Genomic DNA, 22223 nt, shown 5'->3' with positions numbered 1-22223 from the left:
CTCTTGAAATAAATGCAGTAGCTGGTTTAAGGCTGCCAAGAGGTAGTTCACAAAACAAAATAGACCGGAACACTCTTAGCTGAGGCCAGCACTCCAGGAAGCCATGACCACAACTTGATCTACTTCGAGACACTAAGTACTCTATTATGAACCTCCTTGGTTCCTCTATGACTTGATAGTATTCCAGTGATGAACAGAGCTCAGTGATGCCAATTCAAAACCACGATAGCCACAAAACATAATAATCGTACAGTAACTCTTCCCCAGGATAAGGGTGAAGAGGAAAGTCAGCTTTTCTTCCACATGCATTTACTCCTTTCCCAAATCCCAGCATTCCCCTGCTGCACCCAAACTGGCTTCAAAAGCAACCACACAACCACTGACAGCTCTTTCCTACAGCGACAGGTTTGTTTAGCTAGCACGCAGGGCATGTCACCAGGGCAGAGAATAGATACTTCACTGCTCAATGATCAGCAAGTTCCTCCACTTCTGGGAGGATTATTCCTCACAGTCTATTTTCGAGGCAATCTGTCCCAGGCTGGATACAATGATGGGAAGCATTTGGAAAGCTCTTGTTGTGGGTAACTCAGAACCACGCAGCCACTCGCGCACTCCCCCCCAGGTACATGGGCCTTATTCCAGCCGTGCAACTCCCCTGAAACACACAGGGCTCTCACCAAGCACAAACATGGCACAGAACACCGGAAAAAGGCACTTTCCTGGATGAGCAGCAGCGGCTGCCTTTGGGGCTCCACATCAGACTTCTGAGAGGAGCTTTGTTCTTGATCCCCTGAAGCCTTTTGGTTTGCAGTTTGATGTGTGCACCTTTGTCTGAACTTTGCTGCAACTGAGTAACGGAGCACGTCAGAACCAAACTCGTTTTACCAATAGTTTGGGGGGTTTTAGTTTTCAGAAGCTGCAACTGAAGGAGAGCAAAATGGAGGACACCAAAGGAGCAGCTTTGCTCTGCAGATACTCAGAGGCAAGAGCCCAGAGCCTCTCCAGCTCTAAGGTCCCCTCTCCCTGGTCTCAGCCCTGGACTGGCCCATCCCTCAGCTCCAGGATGAAAATGAGTATTCCAGAGAGGACTGTGCTGTGCCTGCCTGTGCCAGCCTGGCACTGCCCAAACCTCCTCCCTCCCAGAGCGCAAGCACCACAGGAGCGATCGGCCATTTTGTCACCTTCTGAACTGGAAGGTCAGGGGCAGAAAAGGCAGCATCATCACCTCAGTTTTTGCACTGCTAATGCCCGTGCTGTTTCGGTCCCTTTGCAATGTTACTAGGTCACCGATTTGCCTCTCAGCCAGTGGCACTCACTGACTTTCCAGGCTTTGGCTGTTTTCCGAAGACCTTCATAGAGACTCCTTGATGGTAAGATGCAGTGGGACCCTTTAAAGCAGGAGGAAGGTAATGCCGGCCTCCTACCTGCAGCTCCAGCTGCCCCTCACTAAGTCACGCCAGGAAATCACGATGCCTGATCTCTAACCTCTGCTGCCCCACAGGAGAGAGGACGTTCTGGCACACCGTGACAGCAGGGCTGCAGGCACTGCTCTGAGGAGAGGTCAGGCTGCCTCCGCTGGGCACGGCCGGCTCCGACCAGTTCCAGCCAGTTCCGCAGCAGCCCCTGTGCTGGGCACAGCTGAGCCCAGCTCCAGCGGTGCCGGCACCTCGGGGAAAATGCACTTAAGAAAGATCAAAACACCTCCTGGCAGTGAGGGCTGAGGTAACAGAGTGTGAGGAATAGCCCTGTGACACCAAGGTGAGAGGAGGAGCGAGGAAAAGGTGCTCCAGGCACCATAGTGCTGTGCAGCCCATGGGGTGGTCATGGTGCAGCCCTGAAGGAGCCCCACGCTGGGGTAGGGGAGCAGTTGAGGAGCAGCAGACAACCTGTTACAGACCCACCACAGCCCCCCGGGCCCCATCCTCCCTGTGCCACGTTGGGAGCGGGGCTGGAGGAGTCAGTGCTGAAGGGGTGAAACCAAGCCTGGGAAGAAGGGGAAAGTGCGAGGCGTTGTTTTAAATTAGTCTTTGTTTCTCACTGTCCAAACCCATTTTAACTGGCAATAAATTAATTCTCCCCAAGTCAATGTGTTGTCCATGACAGCAGTTGGTGAGTGATGGAAGTGATCTCCCTGTCTTTACCTTGACTCGCGAGCACTTTCATCATCTTTTCTCTCCCTGTTGAGGAGGGAGGGTGGGTGCCCTGAGACCCCCAGCAGGTAACACAGCTGCAGCTATCACTGGGGTTGGGGTTCAGAGGGAGACAGCCAAGGCACAAAGCAGGACTGGGGATCAGGGTGCTAAAGTGAAGCTAAGGCTGCTACTGGGATTATCCCAGTGTAACTCTTAGACTGGGGATCAGTGTCCCATAGCATTCATTTCAGCCTCATGTTCCAAAAGAGAGAATTGAAACATACACCAAAAGCAAGGCTAGATACTGCCAGCCTCCCAAAGAACTCATCCCCTCTCCCCAAAAAGCCTAAACGAAACAACCTTGACAGCTCTTAGTTTTAGACAACAAATCTCTTTGTTATTTACAGATGCAAACTGCACTCAACACACAACTGGAGTACAAAGCCAGTCCACATTTGTGTGGCAGAGGTCTGTTCTCTTCTGTCAAGAGGGGTGGATAGGCTTCTACCCTGAAAACAATCAAGTCTTTTGAAAGGAGGATTAGAAATAAGACTAATCCTCTAATCATCATCTTCGGTTGCACTTGGGCAGAGTGATTTGCAAAGTGTTCTTTCCACAGTAATCATGACATTTGATAAGCCAGTTGTCTTCCCCATATCCTTGCAAGGAATGCAGTACAGTTACCTTGTCAAGCAACTTCAGAAGAGAGGCAGAGGCTGCGACCTCTTCCCCAGTTTCACAGTCTCATGTCCTTCTCCGAATGCACTCTCCATAAAGACATTTATCACTTCTACCTGTAGTGAGTAAATGTGTTTGCCAAGTCACAAGGACTCACAGCAGGATCGCACCCACAGCTGTTACACACTTACAGGTAGCATTCACTTATTCTCCAGAAGGGAATGTTGGCCAGTGTCCTTAAAGATGAAATTAAAGGAGGAATTAGGGAAGAAGGATCAAAATAAACCAATGTAGCACGGATTAGGCAGTCCTTACTGGAATTGCCAAACAAGGACACTGATTTGGTTTTGGTGGAGGGAGCAGGGTATTCAGGGCTTGCACTTTAATTTACACTTCAGATTAGCAGAGGCCGGCTGAGATCAAGTCAGATCGACTACAGGCAGACTTCCCTTTTAACATCAGAAGCCTTCAAGGGATTTCTGTTGCTGTGGGTGGTGATTCAAAATCCATTAAAACAGACAAACTCCAGTTGCTCTGAGCTGAATTCTTTAGCATGCTAGTGGCCTATTCTCTTGAAATGGCGGTATTCAAGCCCAGGTTGGACAGAGCCTTGGGTGGCATGGTTTAGTGGGAGGTGTCCCTGCCCATGGCAGGGAGGTTGGAACTAGATAATCTTAAGGTCCTTTCCAATCCTAACTATTTTATGATTCTATGATTCTATGCTTGTTGCAGGAGAGCAGAGAAATCAGAAAAGGGTACAAAACAGCTATAGCAGAAACAAAACTGCACTTTTCCAGATGCCACCGAAGGACTGCCAGCAAAGCAGCCTAAATATCCTAAGAAGTACCTGCTCCACTAAGCCACCATTAAGTGGCTTACTGTTCAGCAGGAGACTGATGCACTAGGTAATGCTCAGAGACTATCACTTCTGAGATGATCCAGCAGTTAGAGCACTCACTGGGCCTCTGCAGGCTTTGTCCCTGATCTCCAGGGACACTGCGAGGCCTGTCACTTAAGGACGAGTACTGTAAAATACTTAAGTGCTTATCTCATTGGTTTCAGCAGGAGTTGTGGGCCCAAATCTGCCTTCAAATCCTAGTCTGAAACTGTGACTTGCTCTCCATCTCCCTTTGACTTTACACCCAGTGATAGATTCATAAAGAAAAACACATGAAAGTGACAGCTGGGTACTTTACAGCATGGAACCACAAACAAGCTAAACGGGCAGTCCTATATAACATGTCATCTCCCTGCAAATCCAGGCATTCCCATTGCCTTCCCTTTGCATCACCAGCCTAGTGCTGTTGATATTCCTGCCAAGTGCTGCCTCAACTCCTTGTTAACATTTTAGGCACTGTGGGACAAAACGTGAGGAGTTTTACCTTACAAGCAGCAGTGGTTTGCTCTGGAGTAGATGTGCTAGCATCTCTCCGCTGAGCTGGAAATAGGGCAAACCCCCAACCAGATAACAGATTTTCAGTCCCCAGGCAAGGGAAAAGGAAGAACAAGTTAAATGCTTGCTGCAAGCAGTTCACTAAACAAAAGGACAATAATAGTGTTTTTCTGCCATTCTTTCAATTTCTCTCAGCATAACTCCACATCTTCTGGATACAGTCTGTTTCCTTGCCAGGGCTTCGACATTCTTCCCAGAATTAATGATGCTGGAAAATCTCCACTTTTCATAGACTCCGATAGTCTCTGCTGAGCAGCAGAGGGCTGCACAATGCTTGCTTATGCAATGACTGGTCCTGTGCCAGGAATAGCCTGTCTACTAGGAACAACCAATTCACACACAAAACCAGAATACTTTTCCCATTAAATGTCTGAATTAGGTGCAGAAACACACCGCAGAGCTGGTCACACTGCACATTAATGTCAACCTCCACAGTGAACTAAATAGTCCCACACCCTACTCTTTGGGAATAGTTAAGGGTGGCCCTTCCTTACACATTACCTCTAAAGTACTCTTGACACTATCAAGAACTGTTATTACAGGACTTGGCAACAACAGACACCTGAAGCAGTTAAAATGCAACTTGATCTGGGAAAGTAATTGCAGACAAGCACTGCTTTGGCTACTTCATACACTAACAGGCATGCTCTGTCCCGAAGTGGATGAAGAGGCCGAGAACAGTATCATCTTACTTGCAAAGTAATCTGCAGCACACTGCCCATATCAGCATTTGTTTTAATGCTAGTCTGGGTTGTGGTTTAAATGTGGTGTATCCCTATTGCCTCACAGAGAAACACTGAAGGCAGGAGGGTTCCATAAAGTTAGTTTTACCTAATGTGTCAGGAGGAAGACTAGGTCTTACTGTCTGAAATCAGCCTAGCTGCAATAAGATGCAAGTTTAGTTTTTGGTCTGTCAGAATGGAAATACCAGAAATCCCTGGGAGAACCTTTCCTCCATTTTGACCCATGGCTGAGAAATAAGAGACCACATTACTGACACTTTCTTGCAGACCTCACAATTCAACCCTTTTCTACCTTACCAAATAATTACTCCACTGGGATGTCAGTCTTCCATCCTTGCTCACACTGTACTGGCAAGAAGTTAAACATCTCTAAGCTAAATGAAAGCTCACTGTAAAGCTTAAGTAGGAAAGAGGTAGAGACTGGCCTGACCACTAGCACCAGAAATTCATGTTTTCCACTTCATTCTTCCCTTCTAGAAGAGGCTTCCTGGAAGGCACGGGAGATCAAGAGGCCATCTCCCCTTACTTCTCCTTTCACTGGCAGAGATTAAGAGGCTGCTGCCTCTCCTGCAATTTTAAGAGTTGGTATAAGCCAAGTTCTGTTACCCTGAAGAGCAGGGCTTTTACAATGTGGTATGTAATTACACTCAGAGAAGAGGCACGATGGCTTGGCACTTATCTACACAGCATCCCTTTCCAGCCTCTCAGTCATAACACACCACCTCACAGACTGCTATTTTACAGAGTACCCTTGGAAAATGACTTAAAATACAGATTTAGGATCAAATATAACACACACACCTGGAGAGCAGAACTGCACATGTATGGGATGAAAGCACCTGATCAGTGAGGAAAAGTACTACAGTTCTGTGCAAAGCATTTTTTCCAAGTGATACCTGCTCCAACCATTTAACTCCTTTGCGCTGTCATCAGGATCTTCTTTCTGGTTTTGTTACCAGAGCACAACCTTGGTTTTGACTCAGGATGACTGGGTGAATTTCTACATGCGTTTCTCCACACTCCATTCTGCATGGCTGCAGTATAGTGTCTCTGTCCCACATGAGTGATGCAAAGGCATCTACACCGATGATGTCAAAGTGGCGAGTTCACATTAAAGCTTCAGGCTAGTAGCTTGTCTCTCTGCCAAAACCAGGAAGCTACGGTGAGCCCTGAACCCACTGAACAGGAAGATGTTTACAAGTGCCTGCACAAAGTAATGGCAAAGAATGAAAAGGAATGGTATGATCTGTAACAAAAAAAAAACAAAGGTGAAAAATGAGGGAAGATGCTAAAACCAGAGCCAGCACCCTCCATTCCAGAGAAACAGATTAAGTTGCTGAACTCAAAAAATCTGCACAACCTACCTAAGTGCACCCACCCAACTAGCCGAGTGCCAGGGAAACACACAGCAACAATCAACAGCTGGTGTAACCTGACTTGTGTATGAAGCCAGCACTCTGGCAACATGGAATAACAAAGAAAATAAGCTATTTTCACGCTGCAGTTTGTAACACTACCGAGTTTATGGATTTTATAGCAGAAGTCACATTTCTTGCACTATTTTCCTTCCAGAGGGTTCTGGATTCTTGTATTTCATTCTCTTACCGACAGAGCCATCTAGTGGGTAAGACATCATTTACGTACAGGAAATTCAGGCGTAGCACACTGCAAGTAAGGATAAACCACACTTCACACCCAGGATCTTCAAAGCAGCCTGTAACAAACTAGCATATCATTTAATACAGTCAGAAATTGCTAAGAGATACGTTTGCCATGGTGGGGGCTTACATTTCTAATTTATTTTTTTATAATAATTTGTTTTCTAATTTAATTTTCTATTTTTTTCTTAAATTTTCTGTAATGTTTCAGTTGGAAACGTCAAACTTTTCAACACTGATTGACATTACCTTTATGAAGAGGGTGAACAGTTCACCCTAGACTCAGCCTCAACCTAATTGCAAAGCTTTTCATTTATGCAAAATCCAGTATCTTCTTCAAAGCTAACATGGATTAGAGATGTTATGTGCTTTAAATAAAGCTTCAAAGCTAAGGCAATACTGGCAGGAAAAAAATAAAGTTCAAGAACAAGTTTCATGGCTGTGTCCTCAGTGACAGTCACTCATATAGAGGGTGAGAAACATCAGAAGTCAGTGGTCAAAATGTGATGCCATTTCCCTCTGCAAGCATCTAACCTTCAGGAAAGGATGCATGCTGTTTAACAGTCAGAAGGAAGCACTTAAACACAAAGCCCATGGGCCAGATTTGCAGCCTTGCCAAAATGTTGAATCTCTTCCCAAAAATACTTCTAGTCAAGCTCTCCATCTGTGGCTTACGTATTTTCGCACATATTTATAGTTCTTTTTGGAGGCTTTACAGAAAAAGGATGCAGAGCTTTGAGGGCTGGGAAGTACTGGATAGTCCCAGCAAAAGAAAAAGATGTGGCAATCCTCACCACTGGTTTCCTTGAGAGGTTACAGGGAAACCCAGCAGAAGCCAGAGCCAAGGAGATCTGGCAAAATGAGCTCTCTTTGCTCAAGCTGCAAGTGCACCTCTTGTCTTGTTACTTAACAAGGCAGCAGTAATTTCGTTTGTCACCCAGCCATGGCCAAGCTGCCACCCTTTAAGCAGAACAGCTTGCCATCCTTCCACACTCACACACTCCATCTTACACTATTTATGGCAATTATTTGTTGCACTAATTAATCTCAGGTTTCTATTAAGTGTTTGCTTTATAAGAGAGGGCAGTTCTAGCTGCTGAAGAAGCATCCTATAAAATCTTGCAGCAGATATTTGACTCATTATAAAGTATCTGTATTGTGTCGTTCTTGCTCTTCCTCTTGACCATAACTCCATTGTACAAAAATTCCAACTTGACTAGCAGCACAATCCAAGCCTGATGTATGAAAAGCACTAAGAGACAGTTAACAGGCTGAAAATAAAAGACATATTTCAAATAGTCATAATATACCACCATATACTACTGGCAATGAGGAAAGCCCGTGGATGTCAACAAGTACCTATTCTTACCTACCAATCCATCTCCAGAGATCCCAGGCATTAGCATGGGATACTAGAAGCAGACAGTTCAATTCTTACTATGAAGACCATGGTACAAAACAACAAGATGGAATTTTCTCCTTTGTGTGTTAAAACCGATCAGTCCCAGTGGGCATCTAGTATAGACTCAAAATGGGTTTTGGCTTCAGGTTGATGTTAAGATGGTCTTTCTCAGAAAAGTCTTGTGAAATTCAGAGGCCTTAAGCATGGAGAGGAAATCCTGCGAGAATGTCTTCTTTCCCACAGGAAGAGCTAGAACCAAACTTATTTAAGAATTCCAAACAGTACAAAGAGCTGCTATTACTAGTGATGAGAAAGGTTGTAGTTTGTGTACAGACCACCGCAGTTTTACTTGCCTGTATCTTACACAGACTCTCAGAGGGAAATTACCTCTAACACCAGTCACAGTTCTCTTCTGAGTGACCATCAGTATGAAGAATGACACATTTCCAAGAGAAATATTTAATATCGTTACTAAAGGCCCAAACTGCTGATTTTTAAGTTGGAAATACTGACTTCAGGAAAGCACTACTGCTGTGTGAACATGACTCGTATGCCACATTTTGAAGTGGGGCCTTGTGAAAACTGTCGTTTGGACAAATTCCTCGAGCTAGGTGCAAGACAACTTGGCAATTTTTTTTATAGTTAAGCTCAAGCATATCTTAATCACATTTTAAGAAGCTTTCTAATGCAAATATTTAGGATCATGACTATCCAGAAGAACATGTAGCAGGATTGTCCTAATGGTGGACAGCTTTATTTACAGACAATTCAACAAATTAATACATAAGTTCAACTTTCATGTGTGCACACAAGGGAGAATCTTCACTGCGTTAAGAGCAAGACTAGCTGTTCTGTACAAGTACAGACTGATAGTTGATTGTATGCAAATATACGATAAGGTACAGATATCTTACACTTCTCAACCCTCTAAGTAAGAGCCACCACACCACATGTTAAGGAAAAAAAAAAACTTCAGTTACTCAACTACATTTGGGTTCCTGCAGATCAGCTGATGATCTATATGACTGTTAAAACCAAGAGTTGGGGTTGATCCTAAATTTTGCTCAGAAGATTAGCAATTGTATTGAGTTGTATTTCATGGATAACCATTTATAAGACTTTTCCCATATACCTGCATTACAAGTTTACAAAACATTCAAATTTATCCTTGAAAATGCCTATTTTATATTGTCTTCTTTTCCCAGGCAGAGAGAAAAAAAAGTACTAAGAATTCGAAATTTTCACTGCAAATACAGACTCAGGCTATCAAACCTGTGTGTTCCTAACGAAAAATTATCCCTGTATCAAAAGAGAAAACTAAGAAACACAAGAATACAAGCTCAAAGTACACATCTGAAGATGGATGGACCTCTATCTACTGTAGGTTCATATAAAGCAAAAGAACATAGCGCTTTGCTTCTCAGGAAGCTGACTTCATTTCACTGTGCTTTCCATAAAGTCAGCTGCTAATACAACTTTAAAATGTACCGTTTAAAAATTCTTCATAAAAAGTACATTCCCATTCTTGAGAGAACGGATGACAACAGGACTAAACAAGAAACAGGAAACGTGATCTTTAAAAGTCAGTGCATCACACAAGATAGTCTAAGGTAAAAATCAAGTCCACTACTTTCCAAAGCCTTTTCAAATTTGCAATTGATCTACAGTGTGTTTGCCCAGGAGGAGCCCTGTCATGCAAGAGCAGACAAGTTTTTTGTCAGAAACATTTATTAAGCAAGACTGACACCGATACACATGTAACCACGTTAATACCCCCAGTGAAAAAAAAGTGTCGCTCAAGACCAAAATTATCTTCGCTTCTGGAAGATGTTGCCACGGCCCATCCCACGGCCTCTTCCTCTGGCAGCCACTGAAGAAAGAAAACATCGAGGATGACATGAATTTGACATAACTGCTTACTCATCTCGACTGACAGGCAAAACATAAGCAACACTCAGTCTCTTGCTTACAAGCAAGGAAACGAGGCTGTCCTATGAAGTTCAGAAAGTGCTGTGACAGCAAAAAAGTTTTTGATAAGAGCCAGAACTAATGCTTACACAGGCTTGCTACTTAGAACAGATGAAGTGAATACTTACACACTTTGTGTTCCTTCTAAGCTGACAAACAAATCTGTATGCCCAAGAGATTCAAAATCCCACACTCTTCATAGGTGTTGCAACAGAACTCTGAACGTTTCAGCAGATTTTACTTCCCCATATAAACTTACTGCATTTGCTAAAGTTAACCAAAACTTTAGAGGGACAAATGAGAGTGAGCTACAGAATGGCTAGTAATTACAGCTTCTCAGTAGGTTAAGTACTACCTTAATATCAGTTTGTTTTTCTCCAAAAGCTTATCAAGAACTCCCGAATCCTTCCCTACATATTCCAAACAGCTAGTGGCCACAATCACTAGAAAACAGAAGGCAACGTTTTATATAAAGCCCCTGTTTAATAAGGATACTCACTGTATCTAAATTATTGTAGCATCAATATTACACATTCAGGTAATTGGACAGTTGGAGTCTTGACTCCCACCATAAGATGAAATATGCAGAAAAACAATGTATGAACCATTAATCGTTGTTTCTCACAGCTTATATGTCCTCAGTGATAGAGATGAGACTTTTCCAGGTCTTCTACAGCAAAATGGGGAAGAGGGACCCATGAACAAACTACATACCTTGAGCTTTGAGAATAGCTGCTTTTCCTCGCCCAGCTCCAGAGCCCTGGTTTTTATTCTTCATGCTCTTTAGCATAGGAGCGTTCTTCAACATATCTGGTAAAATGAGAAACCGTATCTTGCTGCCTCTGATGTAGACCTGTTCCAGCTGTGCCACACGCCCGTCTCTGTACGTCACCGTTATGTTGGACATCTGGAAAGTAAAAATAAGTCAGTGCTCACAGAGGCCTTTAACACAGTCTGTAATCCTATTTCCCTGCCTGCAGAATGCACAGTCAGGATTCAGATACCAAACCCAAAGGCTTTCCAAGCATACTGCTTTCTCATCTGGAGTTGTGATGCAAGGATCCAGGACCATTTAAACATACTCCTATTCCTGCTGTTATTCAAGCAGACCCATGTCTTATGCTTTCTCCCCAGTTGGTGATTCAGTTTTATCAGCTTTGTTAATGCTGTTTTCTCATATTGAATCAGTTTTAATAAAACCAATTGTGTAGCCTAGTCTAGTCCTAACTATAAGGAAGCATTTTGATTTCAACAATACCTTGCCTAAAGTTGATCAAAATTAAGTCCTCTTGGGATGACTAAAGCAATATGCATCAAAAAAAAAAAAAAAAGCTTTAATTGCTTAAATCAAGGTTTGCTTATTCTTATGCTCTTTAAATAAGGAAGCCCAGCAGAAACACTGTTCACAGAACAGAATCTTAAGAACCCTAATATCATTAGCAGAATTGCCTAATTAAACTCTAAAACTGGAAAGAGTAAGCTCTGGCCTCTTCAGAGCACTCAGTAATCCTGAATGCATTTCACTACAGTAAGACAGTAAACACACAGCAATAGTTTGCTTTATCCTAAGAATAAATGCAACGGTCTTCTAATCATGCTGCCTACAAGCTAGCTATCAGCCTTTCCAGGCACAGCGCAGAGAGCCCTGCCTTCATCCTCCTGAAGCAGGTGTACCTGACAATTCATGTTGTCTTCAGCTTCAATCAGTTTGCCTCGGTAAACTTCTCCTGTATTGGTTTCACAAGTCACAATATGGCCTTCAGCCTCATGCAAGACTTTAATAGGCACGCCGATCGACATGTTTGCAGTGCTATGGCTCTACACCTGAGACAAGAAAAAACAAAGGACATAATTACAAAGAAAGTTGCAGACTAGATTTTACCTATGCAAGCTGCGATCTCTCTCATTATACAGTCATTTCCTCTCTCGCTCAGACACACTGTATGGTTTCATAGTGCACTGATAGAGCTTGCTTAGCAAGGTGCTCGTGGGAAGAAATGCTTGAGCAAAAGCGGGTATTTTCCAAGTCTCTTCCGGCCTAGAAAACCCACTTGCAAACATGAGGTATCGGAGCACAGGTACAGCCACGCACTCCTCGCGCAGAAACGGGCGCAGGCACATAACGGTGCAGCCACCCTGCCCGCGGGGGGTTGCCCCGCCGCGCTCGCAGCCCCCACCACACCGCGCAAGGAACGGGCTCCTCCACGCCCAGCTCACATCATCCCCCCAGCCCCGGCACGGCCTCCGTCACCTACAGACCCCGGCCTTAGCCCTACCCCAGGGGAGAGGAGGGCCCCAGCCGGAGGGAGCCCCGGCCCCGCAAGGATCCGAGCGGAGCCCCCGCGGCCGGAGGCTGCCCCGCCGCGCCTTCACCACCTCAGGCCTGGGCTCCCCGAGGGTACGTACCCGCAAACCCACCACTCACCGGCCCCCTCAGTGCGGGCCCGCGCTCACCCCTAATGGCTCCTCCAGCGTCCCGCCGTGCACCGCGCGCCGGAACCGGAAGGTGGCGGCACGGACCCTTCCTTTCCCTTCCCACCCCACCGGGCCGAGCAGCGGGTTCCGGCGCTGCCCCTTCCAGCCGGGCGGGGACAGCCGCCTCCGCCTCAGCGGGGGGATCCGCCCCGGGGCAGGGCTGACCGGCGCCGCGCCCCAGGGCTCCCGCACCGGCCTCAGGCCGCGCCCCGGCTGCCGGTCGCGCGTTCCCCGCCCGCCGTGTCATGCTCCCACCCACCCGCGCCCCCGACCATCACCGCCGACACCGCCGCGACGGCGCGGGGCAGACGGCCCGGGGCCCGGCCCCCCGCAGCCTCCGCCTCCGCGCCCGCCCCCGCGGCCGGGAGGAGCCAGCGCCGAGCCGAAGCATGCCGGGGCCCTGGGCCGCGCCGCGGCGCGGGCCGGCTCGGCGGGGCCGGCAGTGAGCGGGCGGCAGGAGCCGCCGCCGCCACCATGAAGAGCCCCCGGGAGGACGGGGAGCCGCCGCCAGGTCAGTGCGCGACGGGCAGAGCCCTGCGCGGGGCTCTTGGCGGCGGGATGGGCTGCGCGCCGACTTGGGCCGGGGAGGCAGCCCTGGGTTCGGCCCAGCCCGCCCCGCGGATCAGGGGCTGCTGTGGTCCCCTCGGAGGCCCGGCCGGCCTCCGCCCTCCCGGAGCCGCGAAACCGCGGGTTTCGCCAGCAGCAGTGTAGAATTACCGGCTCCGGTAAGTTCGCTCTAAGTGCGCTGCGCCGAGGAGCTGGCGAAGCGGAGAGGTGGTGATACAGCCACTGCACACACGGGCTTGTGTCGTATCTTAGGGACAGTCCGCAGGCATCACTGAAGAAGTCTGGGTGTGTTGGGAAACAGGGTGACTGGAAGCTGAATACACAAGGAAATTAAAAGTTATTACGCTTTTAAGTCTTCCTATAGAAAACATGCGTCTCTTCAGTGAAACTTAGCACTTGACAGTAGTAACAGAAATCTTGGGTAATTACAGAAAGGGGACAGAATCGTGCATGGTACTCGGTTGCCATCTGGGGTTAAACCGTGACACACACCAAGAGAAAATGACAACAAAATACTCAAGAGATCCTGGTTTGAGGAGAATCTGGGAACTGGGGTTTCATTTTTTCTTTGGGATACTTAACTAGCTTAATCAAAACAACTGAATATACTAATGGTATGCCAGACTTCAAAGTCAACATTAAACAGTGCCACAACCATGAAAAAAATACTTCAAAAGAGCCTGGAATTGGCTTGTCCCTACGGTAGGTCTGTAGCTTTGTTAAAAGTAACAAAAGATTACAAGCAACATTATCTAAAACATTTTAGTTATAAAATTGCATCCAAACTAGAGCAGTCCACATGATGTCAAATGTGGTTTTATTCCTGTCTTAAAATGTAGCTGGCCTTGTGTTACCAAAACTTTTAAAAAGTCTTCTCTAGATCAAAGGTGAGGTTACTGAGAAACACCCTTTATGATTAACTCACTTGGGTTGATGCTGAAGCAGCACTAATAGGCAGAGCTCTTCAAGCCCTTCGAGTACAAGGGCATTTCTGAAATGGAAGCCACCGCATTGTCAGCCCTATAAAAATAAGAACCGTGGCAGAGGGATGGAGTTACGGTATTCTGGGACTTTTTGGTAGAGATTGTTCTTCTTCCCCTGTCACTTTGTTGAGGGAGTTAATACCAAAGGTGACTGGTGCCATTTGTGAGCTTTGTTAACCTGGAATCATTCAAAGCAAATTGCAATCCCTGAGGAAAAAGACATGTGCAGAAAAGGCTCAAATCTGTGGGGCTTGTGGGAAATCAGTACCTGGAGATCTTGGTTGTGTCTGTTTACTCACAGTTTGGTTTAACTCCTTTTGTGGCACAGAAATAGATTCAGACAGAAGAGAAAGGATTAATACCTGTGCCTTACCTACTATTATTTAAGAGGGGATACAGCTTCATAGTGTGGGCTGGTGGGATGTCACCCCACCAGGAATAACATGAAACTTCCAGAGGAGAAGGGGGTGTTATCATACAGCAGAGCAATCCAGGCATGGAACAATAAAGGAGTATAAGATTAAACCAAACACTTAACTGTACATAAGTACCAAACCTACATCCCTCACAGAAAGACAAAAATATCTGCCAATGACATAAAGTAAAAACATGCTCCCAAGTTTCCACAACCATAGTGCTGAGGACAAGCTGTGTTTGAATGCCAAGGTATGGAAACCCCATTCCTGTCTGCACTGACATTTTCCATGTTTTACTCACGCTGGGGTGTTTTCACTGCAGTTGACTGCATCCAGCTGAAAGTGCCAGTCATTCAGCAGCTCTACCACTGGGACTGTGGGCTGGCCTGCTCCAGGATGGTGCTGCAGTAAGTGACTCTCTCGGCTTGAATGGGTGGGAAATGCCATCCCATGGGATGGGGGTAGTGGGTAGCAACATCCAGGGAGAAGAGGTGTGTTGAAGCAGCTGTGAGTTGAATTTAGTCTTACAAGGGTACATACATGCTCTCAGGTACCCTCAGAGAATTACTGCTGCTGGGACTGGCACAGCTTTCCAGCAGGAGCAAGGGAAAATTTAAACTAAGCTTAACTTCAGACCCTTTTGAATAACTGACAGTTCTGACAGATGCAAAATACCTGTAAGAGCCGTACAGGTCAGCATGCATAAGCTGATAAAAAGTTATTCCTCTTTCCTGCTGTTAGAATTCAGAACACAGCAATTCACCTGCTCCTTTCTGTTGTTCCCAAGTGATGGGTAGGCATAGCCCAGTTTATGAGTACATACTTGCTCTGTCCTGCTGAGCCCCCCATCTGTGGGTGAATGTTTTTGTTCCAGGAGTAGATTCAACTCAAAACAATGCACTGTATTGCCCTTTGGGGTGGTTTTTGGTTTTGTTTTGGTTTTTCTTTTTTTGAACTAGTAGCTGTCCTGCTGAACTCCTCTTTCCTTCCACAGAGGAACATGAGCTTAGGTGCAGGAGAAATACCTATTTAGATGTCCACTTAGTAGATATGAAGCAGAAGATTTTCATTTCTCTCCATCCCTTCTGCCAAGACGTTAGTCCGTGTGCTGGTAATTTCCCATCTTGACTACTGTAACCTCTGCCTCTATTCCCTTTACCTCTTTGCCACTCCAGTCTGTCCAAAACTCAGCTTCCAAGATTAATCTTCTCACCCTGCTGATATGGCCTCGTTTACCCTGTATCCTCAATTCCAGTCCCTCCCTTTTTTTTTTTTTCCATTTACTTCCATTTGTTTTCTGACTTCGAGAACTCTCTGTAACTGCCTTTCCCCACCCCTTTGCAGCCTGTCCCAACCTTTCTCCTGACTTCATCTCCCTTTTGTTGCCTTTTGTGCCATCACTGCCTAAGACAAGCTTCCTCTGAATATTTACTGACTTCCTTTACAGTTCCTCCTTTTGAAATCCATCTATTGCGTGAAGCAAGTTTCAGTCTTTAACACTTCTGTCTGTGTTTGCTCTAATATGCTTGTACATTTAGACTGTAAGCCCTTCAGGACATACTTGCTCAGAATAGCTTGCCTATTGTACAGCACCTGTACGCTTCTGTCATTATAAATCAGTCAAGATGCACATACATTTCCAATTTTAAAAAGTCAGCAATAAACCCAGTTAAATATTCCCTACTCCCTTCCCTTCCCTTAAATCTGTGGCTCCTTTGTGGGTTGTTTTCTTTTTGGTATTTCTTAGCCAAGCCCACTGTTTCAGTTTTTACGTCCTGTGATGTGGAAGCTTGGGCTACAGGACACATTTTGCTTCTCCTAAGATCTGTGCTTCCTTTCCCTGCCTTTCCTAATACCATAGGTACCTGAATCATTTGGACAATGATGAATTTCAGAAAGCCATCCAGGAACTCCAATTAACAAAGAGTATCTGGACTATTGACCTGGCCTACCTAATGCGGCACTTTGGTGTCAAGCATAAGTTTTGCACCCAGACACTTGGAGTGGACAAGGGCTACAAAAATCAGGTTAGTATTCTCATGTACTGGGAGACAGCAGAATGTTAAAAGCCTTGTGTGTCAGGCTGTAAAAGCTCTGCTGTGTTACTGACAATCAGCCGCAGTCCCTGTAAACAAGGTTTGCCTGTTGCCACATCAGTTCCAAAGGCAATGCTGGACACAAACCCACATACTTCACATCTTTGATTCCATAACATGAATTTTGGAAAAGTTTTCATGTAGTGCTCATGAAAGGTTCCACTTATTTGACAGCCTGGAGACTGAAGCCCTTTGTCTATCTACAGAACAGGTACAGCCTGGGCAGCAGCAGTGCTAGCTTCCACCCTTTCCCCACCACCGTGCCTCAGCCCTGACCTGGAAGAACCACCTCTAGAGGTGAGAGGGGAACTCAGCCTCTTCACGACTGCCGGCAAGGGGGCCAGTGAGGGCCCATAGTAGCAATGGCTTTTCTAACGCAAGCTCCTGCCCAGTATGAACCAGGCAGGCTTCTTTCATGTAGGCAGCTGAACAGCCACTGGATGAAATTACAATAACTGACCAGGAGTGAATTTAAACAATTTAGAGCAGGAATCCTTTTCCTCTTACCAGCTAACTAAGGGAGAGATCTCTTACTCCATAGCCAGATCTCCAGCTTATGCAGGCCCTTGCTAGCAGGGATTTTAAGTGGTGGATTACCTAAGGGAAACATCATTCCAGTTCATAACTTTTATTATCTCCACAGTCGTTTTACAGGAAGCACTTTGACACAGAAGAGAATCGAGTGAATCAGCTCTTTGCACAAGCCAAAGCCTGCAAGGTGCTGGTGGAGAAGTGGTAAGCCTATTGTTTTCTTTCCTTGCTCTTTGGAGAATATGTGGGCCCTATCCTTTACTTGGAGTCAAACTAAACTGGTGAGAGACTGAAATCAAACCCTGAGCCTTTTTCTTGGGGGGTGGGGGGTGTGTGTGAATTACAGTCTTTCTAATAAATCCATCTAAAAAAAAATAATGTGGACATCAAGAGTTAATATCGAAGTTTGAAGAAAAATAGCTGACACAGAATTACTGTTTGAAAATCCTGACTGGACTTGGCTATTGTTTATGTTTTGAAGTGGATTATCCATTAAAATTAGCCAGTAGGGAGTGCCTACAGCACTCTAATTGGCCATTGCTAGAACTAAGGAGAGTGCTATGTGGGCACACAACCCATTGTTCCCAGAGCTATGCAAACATTATAGCTCTCTGTTCCTAGACAAACACACAAAGAAAAAGCTTGCAAACAAGTTTTTGCCAAGAGGAGGGTGAAAAAAGGAACCTCTATGAAGGAACTGCAAGCCCAGGGGAGGAGGAAGAACCGCAGAACTGTTTCACAGCTGACAGTGATGTTCTACATGGGAAATAACAAAGTGTCCATGTTCAATTTGAGTTGCATCCCTTTTTATAGCAAAGCTGGATTTGGATCTCTGTTGTCAAAGAAGGGTAAATGATCAGGAAAAGAAGAGAGGGTGCAGGGCAGCCAGAACAGCATTTGAATGCTGTAATGCAACTTGCATTGAGCAGTTTTCAGTGTCATTTTTAACACACACACACACACACACACACACACACACACACACACACACAGTCTTTTTGGCACCATCTATTTAACTAGAGCTGTGACAGGACAGAAGGTTCAGTCAGTCCATCCTGCGTTAGCCATCTTAAGATCATGGCCTGGATCAAGGCAAGGACAGAGAGCGCATCTGCCTGTGTAGACAAAGTACTTGAGGCTCAGGTGTCAAAAAGCGGCACTGGAAAAGATTAAAAAGCACGAGTTCAGTTAGGTAGTGCATACAGCCTGAACATCTAGAATGTATCCAGAGAATGAGCTTCTAATGCATATGGACTGCATGTGCCTCAGTGAGGGACAGCTTTTAACGGATGAGGTTATATTTGGATAATACTCATTTTCTGTGAGAGGTACTATAGCAATAAAGCCTTGGGAGCATCAGGTAGTCCAAAACTGCGACTGGGAGAAGTGTATTCCTGTGTGACAGAGGCAAATTTGGGCATGTCTTAATTTGGTTACTGATTGTACAGTCTTTAACCACTCAGCCAATAAAGATTTGGTGCTTAAGAGATGAGCTTTTCTAGGAGCAGGAGAGAAGATTTGCTTTATGATTTTCCCACAACAGAAGTCTCTCAGTTTACCAGCTGAGTTGCCAGCTCCTTTAAAACTCTTCTCTGGGGCATCTGATACATTCAGAGATTACATTGATGTTACTGCAGAACCCAGAGCTCTTGCTCTGCACTTCAGCAGCAACAACGAGATCAATAGGCCTTGAATGACACAGGTTTTGTCAGGCTTTGTAGCAAAGCTGGCTGGGTTTAACAGCAAAAAGCTGTACCTGTGACAAAACATGCCAGCTGCATGTCTTAAGTACTGTCCATCACCACACACTTCATTGTGTACCAGTCTCTTCCCTGAACTTAAGCATGCCTGATCTTTTTTCTGCAGCACAGTAACTGTTCAAGACATTCAGAACCACCTGTCTCAAGGTCATGTAGCCATTGTCCTAGTGAACGCTGTCCTGCTGTTGTGTGACCTTTGCTCAAGTCCTGTCAAATACTGCTGCTTCCTCCCCATTGGACAGAAGTGCTTCTGCAGGAATCCTGACTACCAAGGCCATTTCATTGTGCTGTGTGGCTACAACAAAGCCTCAGGGAGTATTTACTACAACAACCCTGCCTATGCTGACCGTGAGTAGCCTGTTCCTTTTGGGTGGATTATCAGCCATCATTTTAGTGACATGTCTGTAATACAGAGCTACAGCTGGACCTGCTGGACCTCCTCTAACAGTATGCCTATGCTCAAGCATTGCTAACCAATTTGTCAGAAGGGGTTTTGCCATATTCATTATATCAGTGCTGTACTTGTGCTGTGGTTTACGTGAGGAATTGAGATACTCATTCTAGTAAACGTGTCTGGCTCTCAGCTAGGTTTGTGAGAGATGCTGAACTGTTCCTATGTGCAGAATATAACTTTACAGCATTACTTCCATGAGCACTGGCTTTGAGCTGAAAAGATCACAGAATCAGGAATTGTTGAGTTTGGAACAGACCTTTGAGATCATCAAACCCAACCATTAACCTGGCATTGCCTAGACCACCACTAAAGCAGGTCCCTAGTTCTGCATTTACATGTAAAGCTTGCTCCATGGTACATGGTACAAAATTAAACCAATGAGTAAAGCTGTAACCTAAGCTGATAGGTTTAGTCTGTATACTAGTTATTTCTCTTTGTAGAGGCTGCTAACCCCAGTATAAGAGCCTTTCACAGGCAAATTCTTCTGAATTCTTAATAACATTTTGTTCCTCCTGAACAGGAACGTGCTGTACCAGCATCAGTAACTTTGAGGAAGCCAGGACAAGTTATGGCACTGATGAAGATATTCTGTTCATCTACACAGACAGCTGACATCCACACCTGATGCTCCTGGCCCTTTCCTGTGCAGCCTGCATGGCAGCTGGCTGCTTGTCTCAGGACTGCCCCTGCAGAGACCTTGCTCCTGAACTGCAGTGGGATCTTAAACAAGGGAGGCTTTATAGACATTGATAGGACTGTGTTGCAATGCTGTCTTTACCTTTTTTTCCTCATGATGTATCTAATTTTGCACTGTATGTCTGTTTTTTTGTGTTTGGTTGGGTTTTGTTTGTTGTTGGGTTTTTTTCCCCTCAACATTGCACATTTGACAGCAGTTTTAAAATACGGCCCCAGAGCCTAATTCAATTTGAGCTTATTTTCAAATTAAACACATGAGAAAAAAAGCAGCACCAAATTTATGAACTTTGAACACTTGGTAATACATGCATAGGTTTAGCTAAACAGAAACAGGAGAGGAAAAAAAGAGAATGATCGTTTCTCTGTCAAAGCACCAAGGGCTGATCTTCATCCAAAATCTAGGGATTTGAGGCTCAGCAGGGTGTTATGGAAGGAAAAAATATTAACTTAAAACCACTATTAAATTACAAAAAAAGCCTTGCTGGCTCATCAGGTCTGTGTTGTAGGAATGAAACACATTTACCCAAATTCACCTTACACAAATACAGCATTTATGCCACTGAATTCGGTTTTGAATTATAGTTATTAATGTTGTTCCTTTGTCCCACAAACTTAATCTCTTTTGGCTAAATCCTCTAGGATGACTGCTCAGAACTCTGTGTTGCCCTAGGAGTGAAGATATTTTATTTGTACCTACAAGTCTTGCTTTTTGCCAAAACCTCTGAGCATTATGCCACCCCCATGTGCCAGTTTCTGCAGAAGCCATTCCAAATATAAACTTTAAACTTCAGCCAATGCAGAAAATGAGCATCTACACTAACGGTGTGCATTTTGTGTGTAAATGTAAATATCTGACAGTGTATATTGGATTATAACTAAAATGCTGAATCATTATTTGAGCCAAATTTTGCCATTGGTATTAATTCAGAGACCTAAGAAGAAGAGCTGAAATCACTTAAGAAGAGGGAATACAAGTAAAAAGGCAGGAGCTCATTTTTTAGCTCTTATGCTACAGTATAAGTATTGGGCTTAAACTGGAGTTACTGTATTCAGACATCAAGTGAAACTGTTAGTGGCCCATTCTTAATTCTTTCATGTTTTGCCTGCGTTTAATCACTTTGAGGAGGAGCACTCTAAAGTGTGAGAAACAGCCACTTACTTCAGATTGCTTTCATCACAATTTCCTGCAAGTCCTGATCTCCAGTCCTGTCTGGGTTGAAGTAAGCAGAAAAATCAATACTGATGTAAAGCTAGCACAATTTTCTTTTGCACTTAAGACAGACATCGTGCACCTCTGCCAAGGTGTTAGGAAAAGGAACTGTTCAAATTCTAGAACTGTGTAATAACAGTAGAAAAACATTGTTACTTAGTGGTGGAGATAATAGGAATCTACTTTAAGCATCATAAAACCTTTTGCTGAAGAGAAAAATTTTCTTCTATCATCAGTTTTTGACATACTGAGTAAGTAGCTGGAAAGCATTCAATAAGTAATATTAATAGAATTAAGAGCGCTCCTTTGCACAAACAAATGGTAGTAGACATTTACATGCAGTAGCTTGTAAGAAGTCCTTAACAAAAAGTATCTGACAAGAAAATTTCAGTTTATCATATTTTGCTTATAACTGGTGAAGCTGAATACATTGCAAAATGAGTAAAAATTAGGATGCGATTTCTGAGGATTAAACCCAGCACATTAGTGGCACCCAGCAGAATCCCAGAAAAAAAGTACAAACCTATTATGGATAAGGCCTTCTGATCAGAAGTCAGTCACCGGAAGGCTACTGATGTGGGAATTTTTATGCCCCAAGTCCAAATTCAGGATGTTTGACTGGGAGATACTGTATTAGCTATGTTACTAATTAACAGGTATGTGTACTACAGGCCAATAGAGTACTTTGTTAACCCCTGTGGTTTCAGGTAGGTAGTTCATTCTTTACCACTGAACTGCCCCAGATTTATTTCAGAGCAGGGTTGGTTAGCTAAATAAAAACAGTTCTTCAAAGGGCTTGTAACTGACATTTAGCCTCTTACTGGTTTGGTTATCCAAATATGACTCTTGAGCTTACGCATAAAACATGAACTTGAGAGCATGCTAAATGTTCTGAAGTGCACAGATAGGTGTAACAATATTGACTCTTCAATATTTGGTACCCAGAGTTTAAATACTTCAACAAAACTGAAAGATAAAGCAACAAAGCTGTTTAAGCTAAT

The 22223-nt window shown here is 44.7% G+C and overlaps 2 protein-coding genes across 5 annotated transcripts; one reads left to right on the top strand and one right to left on the bottom strand.

The window, feature by feature from the left end:
- Positions 1-8790: 8790 nt before the first annotated feature.
- SNRPD3 (small nuclear ribonucleoprotein D3 polypeptide) lies at positions 8791-12716 on the bottom strand. Of its 3 annotated transcripts, none has more exons than XM_065693031.1 (4): positions 12489-12716; positions 11709-11858; positions 10749-10941; positions 8791-9936 (listed from the first exon to the last, which is right to left on the bottom strand). In XM_065693031.1, exons 2-4 carry the CDS (start codon positions 11832-11834, stop codon positions 9875-9877), a joined length of 381 nt encoding a protein of 126 aa, XP_065549103.1. In that variant the 5' UTR covers positions 11835-11858; positions 12489-12716; the 3' UTR covers positions 8791-9874. The 3 variants fall into 3 exon arrangements, with proteins under 3 accessions (XP_065549103.1, XP_065549102.1, XP_065549104.1); XM_065693030.1 differs by having other exon boundaries at positions 12460-12715; XM_065693032.1 differs by lacking the exon at positions 12489-12716 and adding an exon at positions 12311-12418.
- A 171-nt stretch (positions 12717-12887) lies between these two features.
- Positions 12888-21278, top strand: GUCD1 (guanylyl cyclase domain containing 1). 2 transcript variants are annotated; one of them, XM_065693029.1, is made up of 6 exons: positions 12888-13020; positions 14798-14882; positions 16337-16502; positions 17215-17306; positions 18969-19210; positions 19837-21278. In XM_065693029.1, the coding sequence occupies exons 1-6, from the start codon at positions 12984-12986 to the stop codon at positions 19926-19928; spliced, it is 714 nt and encodes a 237-aa protein (XP_065549101.1). In that variant the 5' UTR covers positions 12888-12983; the 3' UTR covers positions 19929-21278. The 2 variants fall into 2 exon arrangements, with proteins under 2 accessions (XP_065549101.1, XP_065549099.1); XM_065693027.1 differs by lacking the exon at positions 12888-13020 and having other exon boundaries at positions 13233-14882.
- The last annotated feature ends 945 nt before the right edge of the window (positions 21279-22223 follow it).

This window comes from Lathamus discolor, chromosome 12 (assembly GCF_037157495.1).
Source record: "Lathamus discolor isolate bLatDis1 chromosome 12, bLatDis1.hap1, whole genome shotgun sequence".
Lineage (NCBI taxonomy): Eukaryota > Metazoa > Chordata > Aves > Psittaciformes > Psittacidae > Lathamus > Lathamus discolor.
The sequence above is the reverse complement of the archived record's forward strand: the minus strand, read 5'-3'. Positions and strand labels throughout refer to the sequence as shown.

Coding starts and splice junctions, on each gene's coding strand:
- SNRPD3 (XM_065693031.1), bottom strand. CDS start 11,834: ATGTCGATCGGCGTGCCTATTAAAGTCTTGCATGAGGCTGAAGGCCAT. Junction 10,942..11,708: donor AAGACAACATGAATTGTCAG/GTACACCTGCTT, acceptor TTTACTTTCCAG/ATGTCCAACATAACGGTGAC. Junction 9,937..10,748: donor AGCTATTCTCAAAGCTCAAG/GTATGTAGTTTG, acceptor TTCTTTCTTCAG/TGGCTGCCAGAGGAAGAGGC.
- GUCD1 (XM_065693027.1), top strand. CDS start 14,728: ATGGAAACCCCATTCCTGTCTGCACTGACATTTTCCATGTTTTACTCA. Junction 16,503..17,214: donor ACAAGGGCTACAAAAATCAG/GTTAGTATTCTC, acceptor TTATCTCCACAG/TCGTTTTACAGGAAGCACTT. Junction 19,211..19,836: donor CAACCCTGCCTATGCTGACC/GTGAGTAGCCTG, acceptor CCTCCTGAACAG/GAACGTGCTGTACCAGCATC.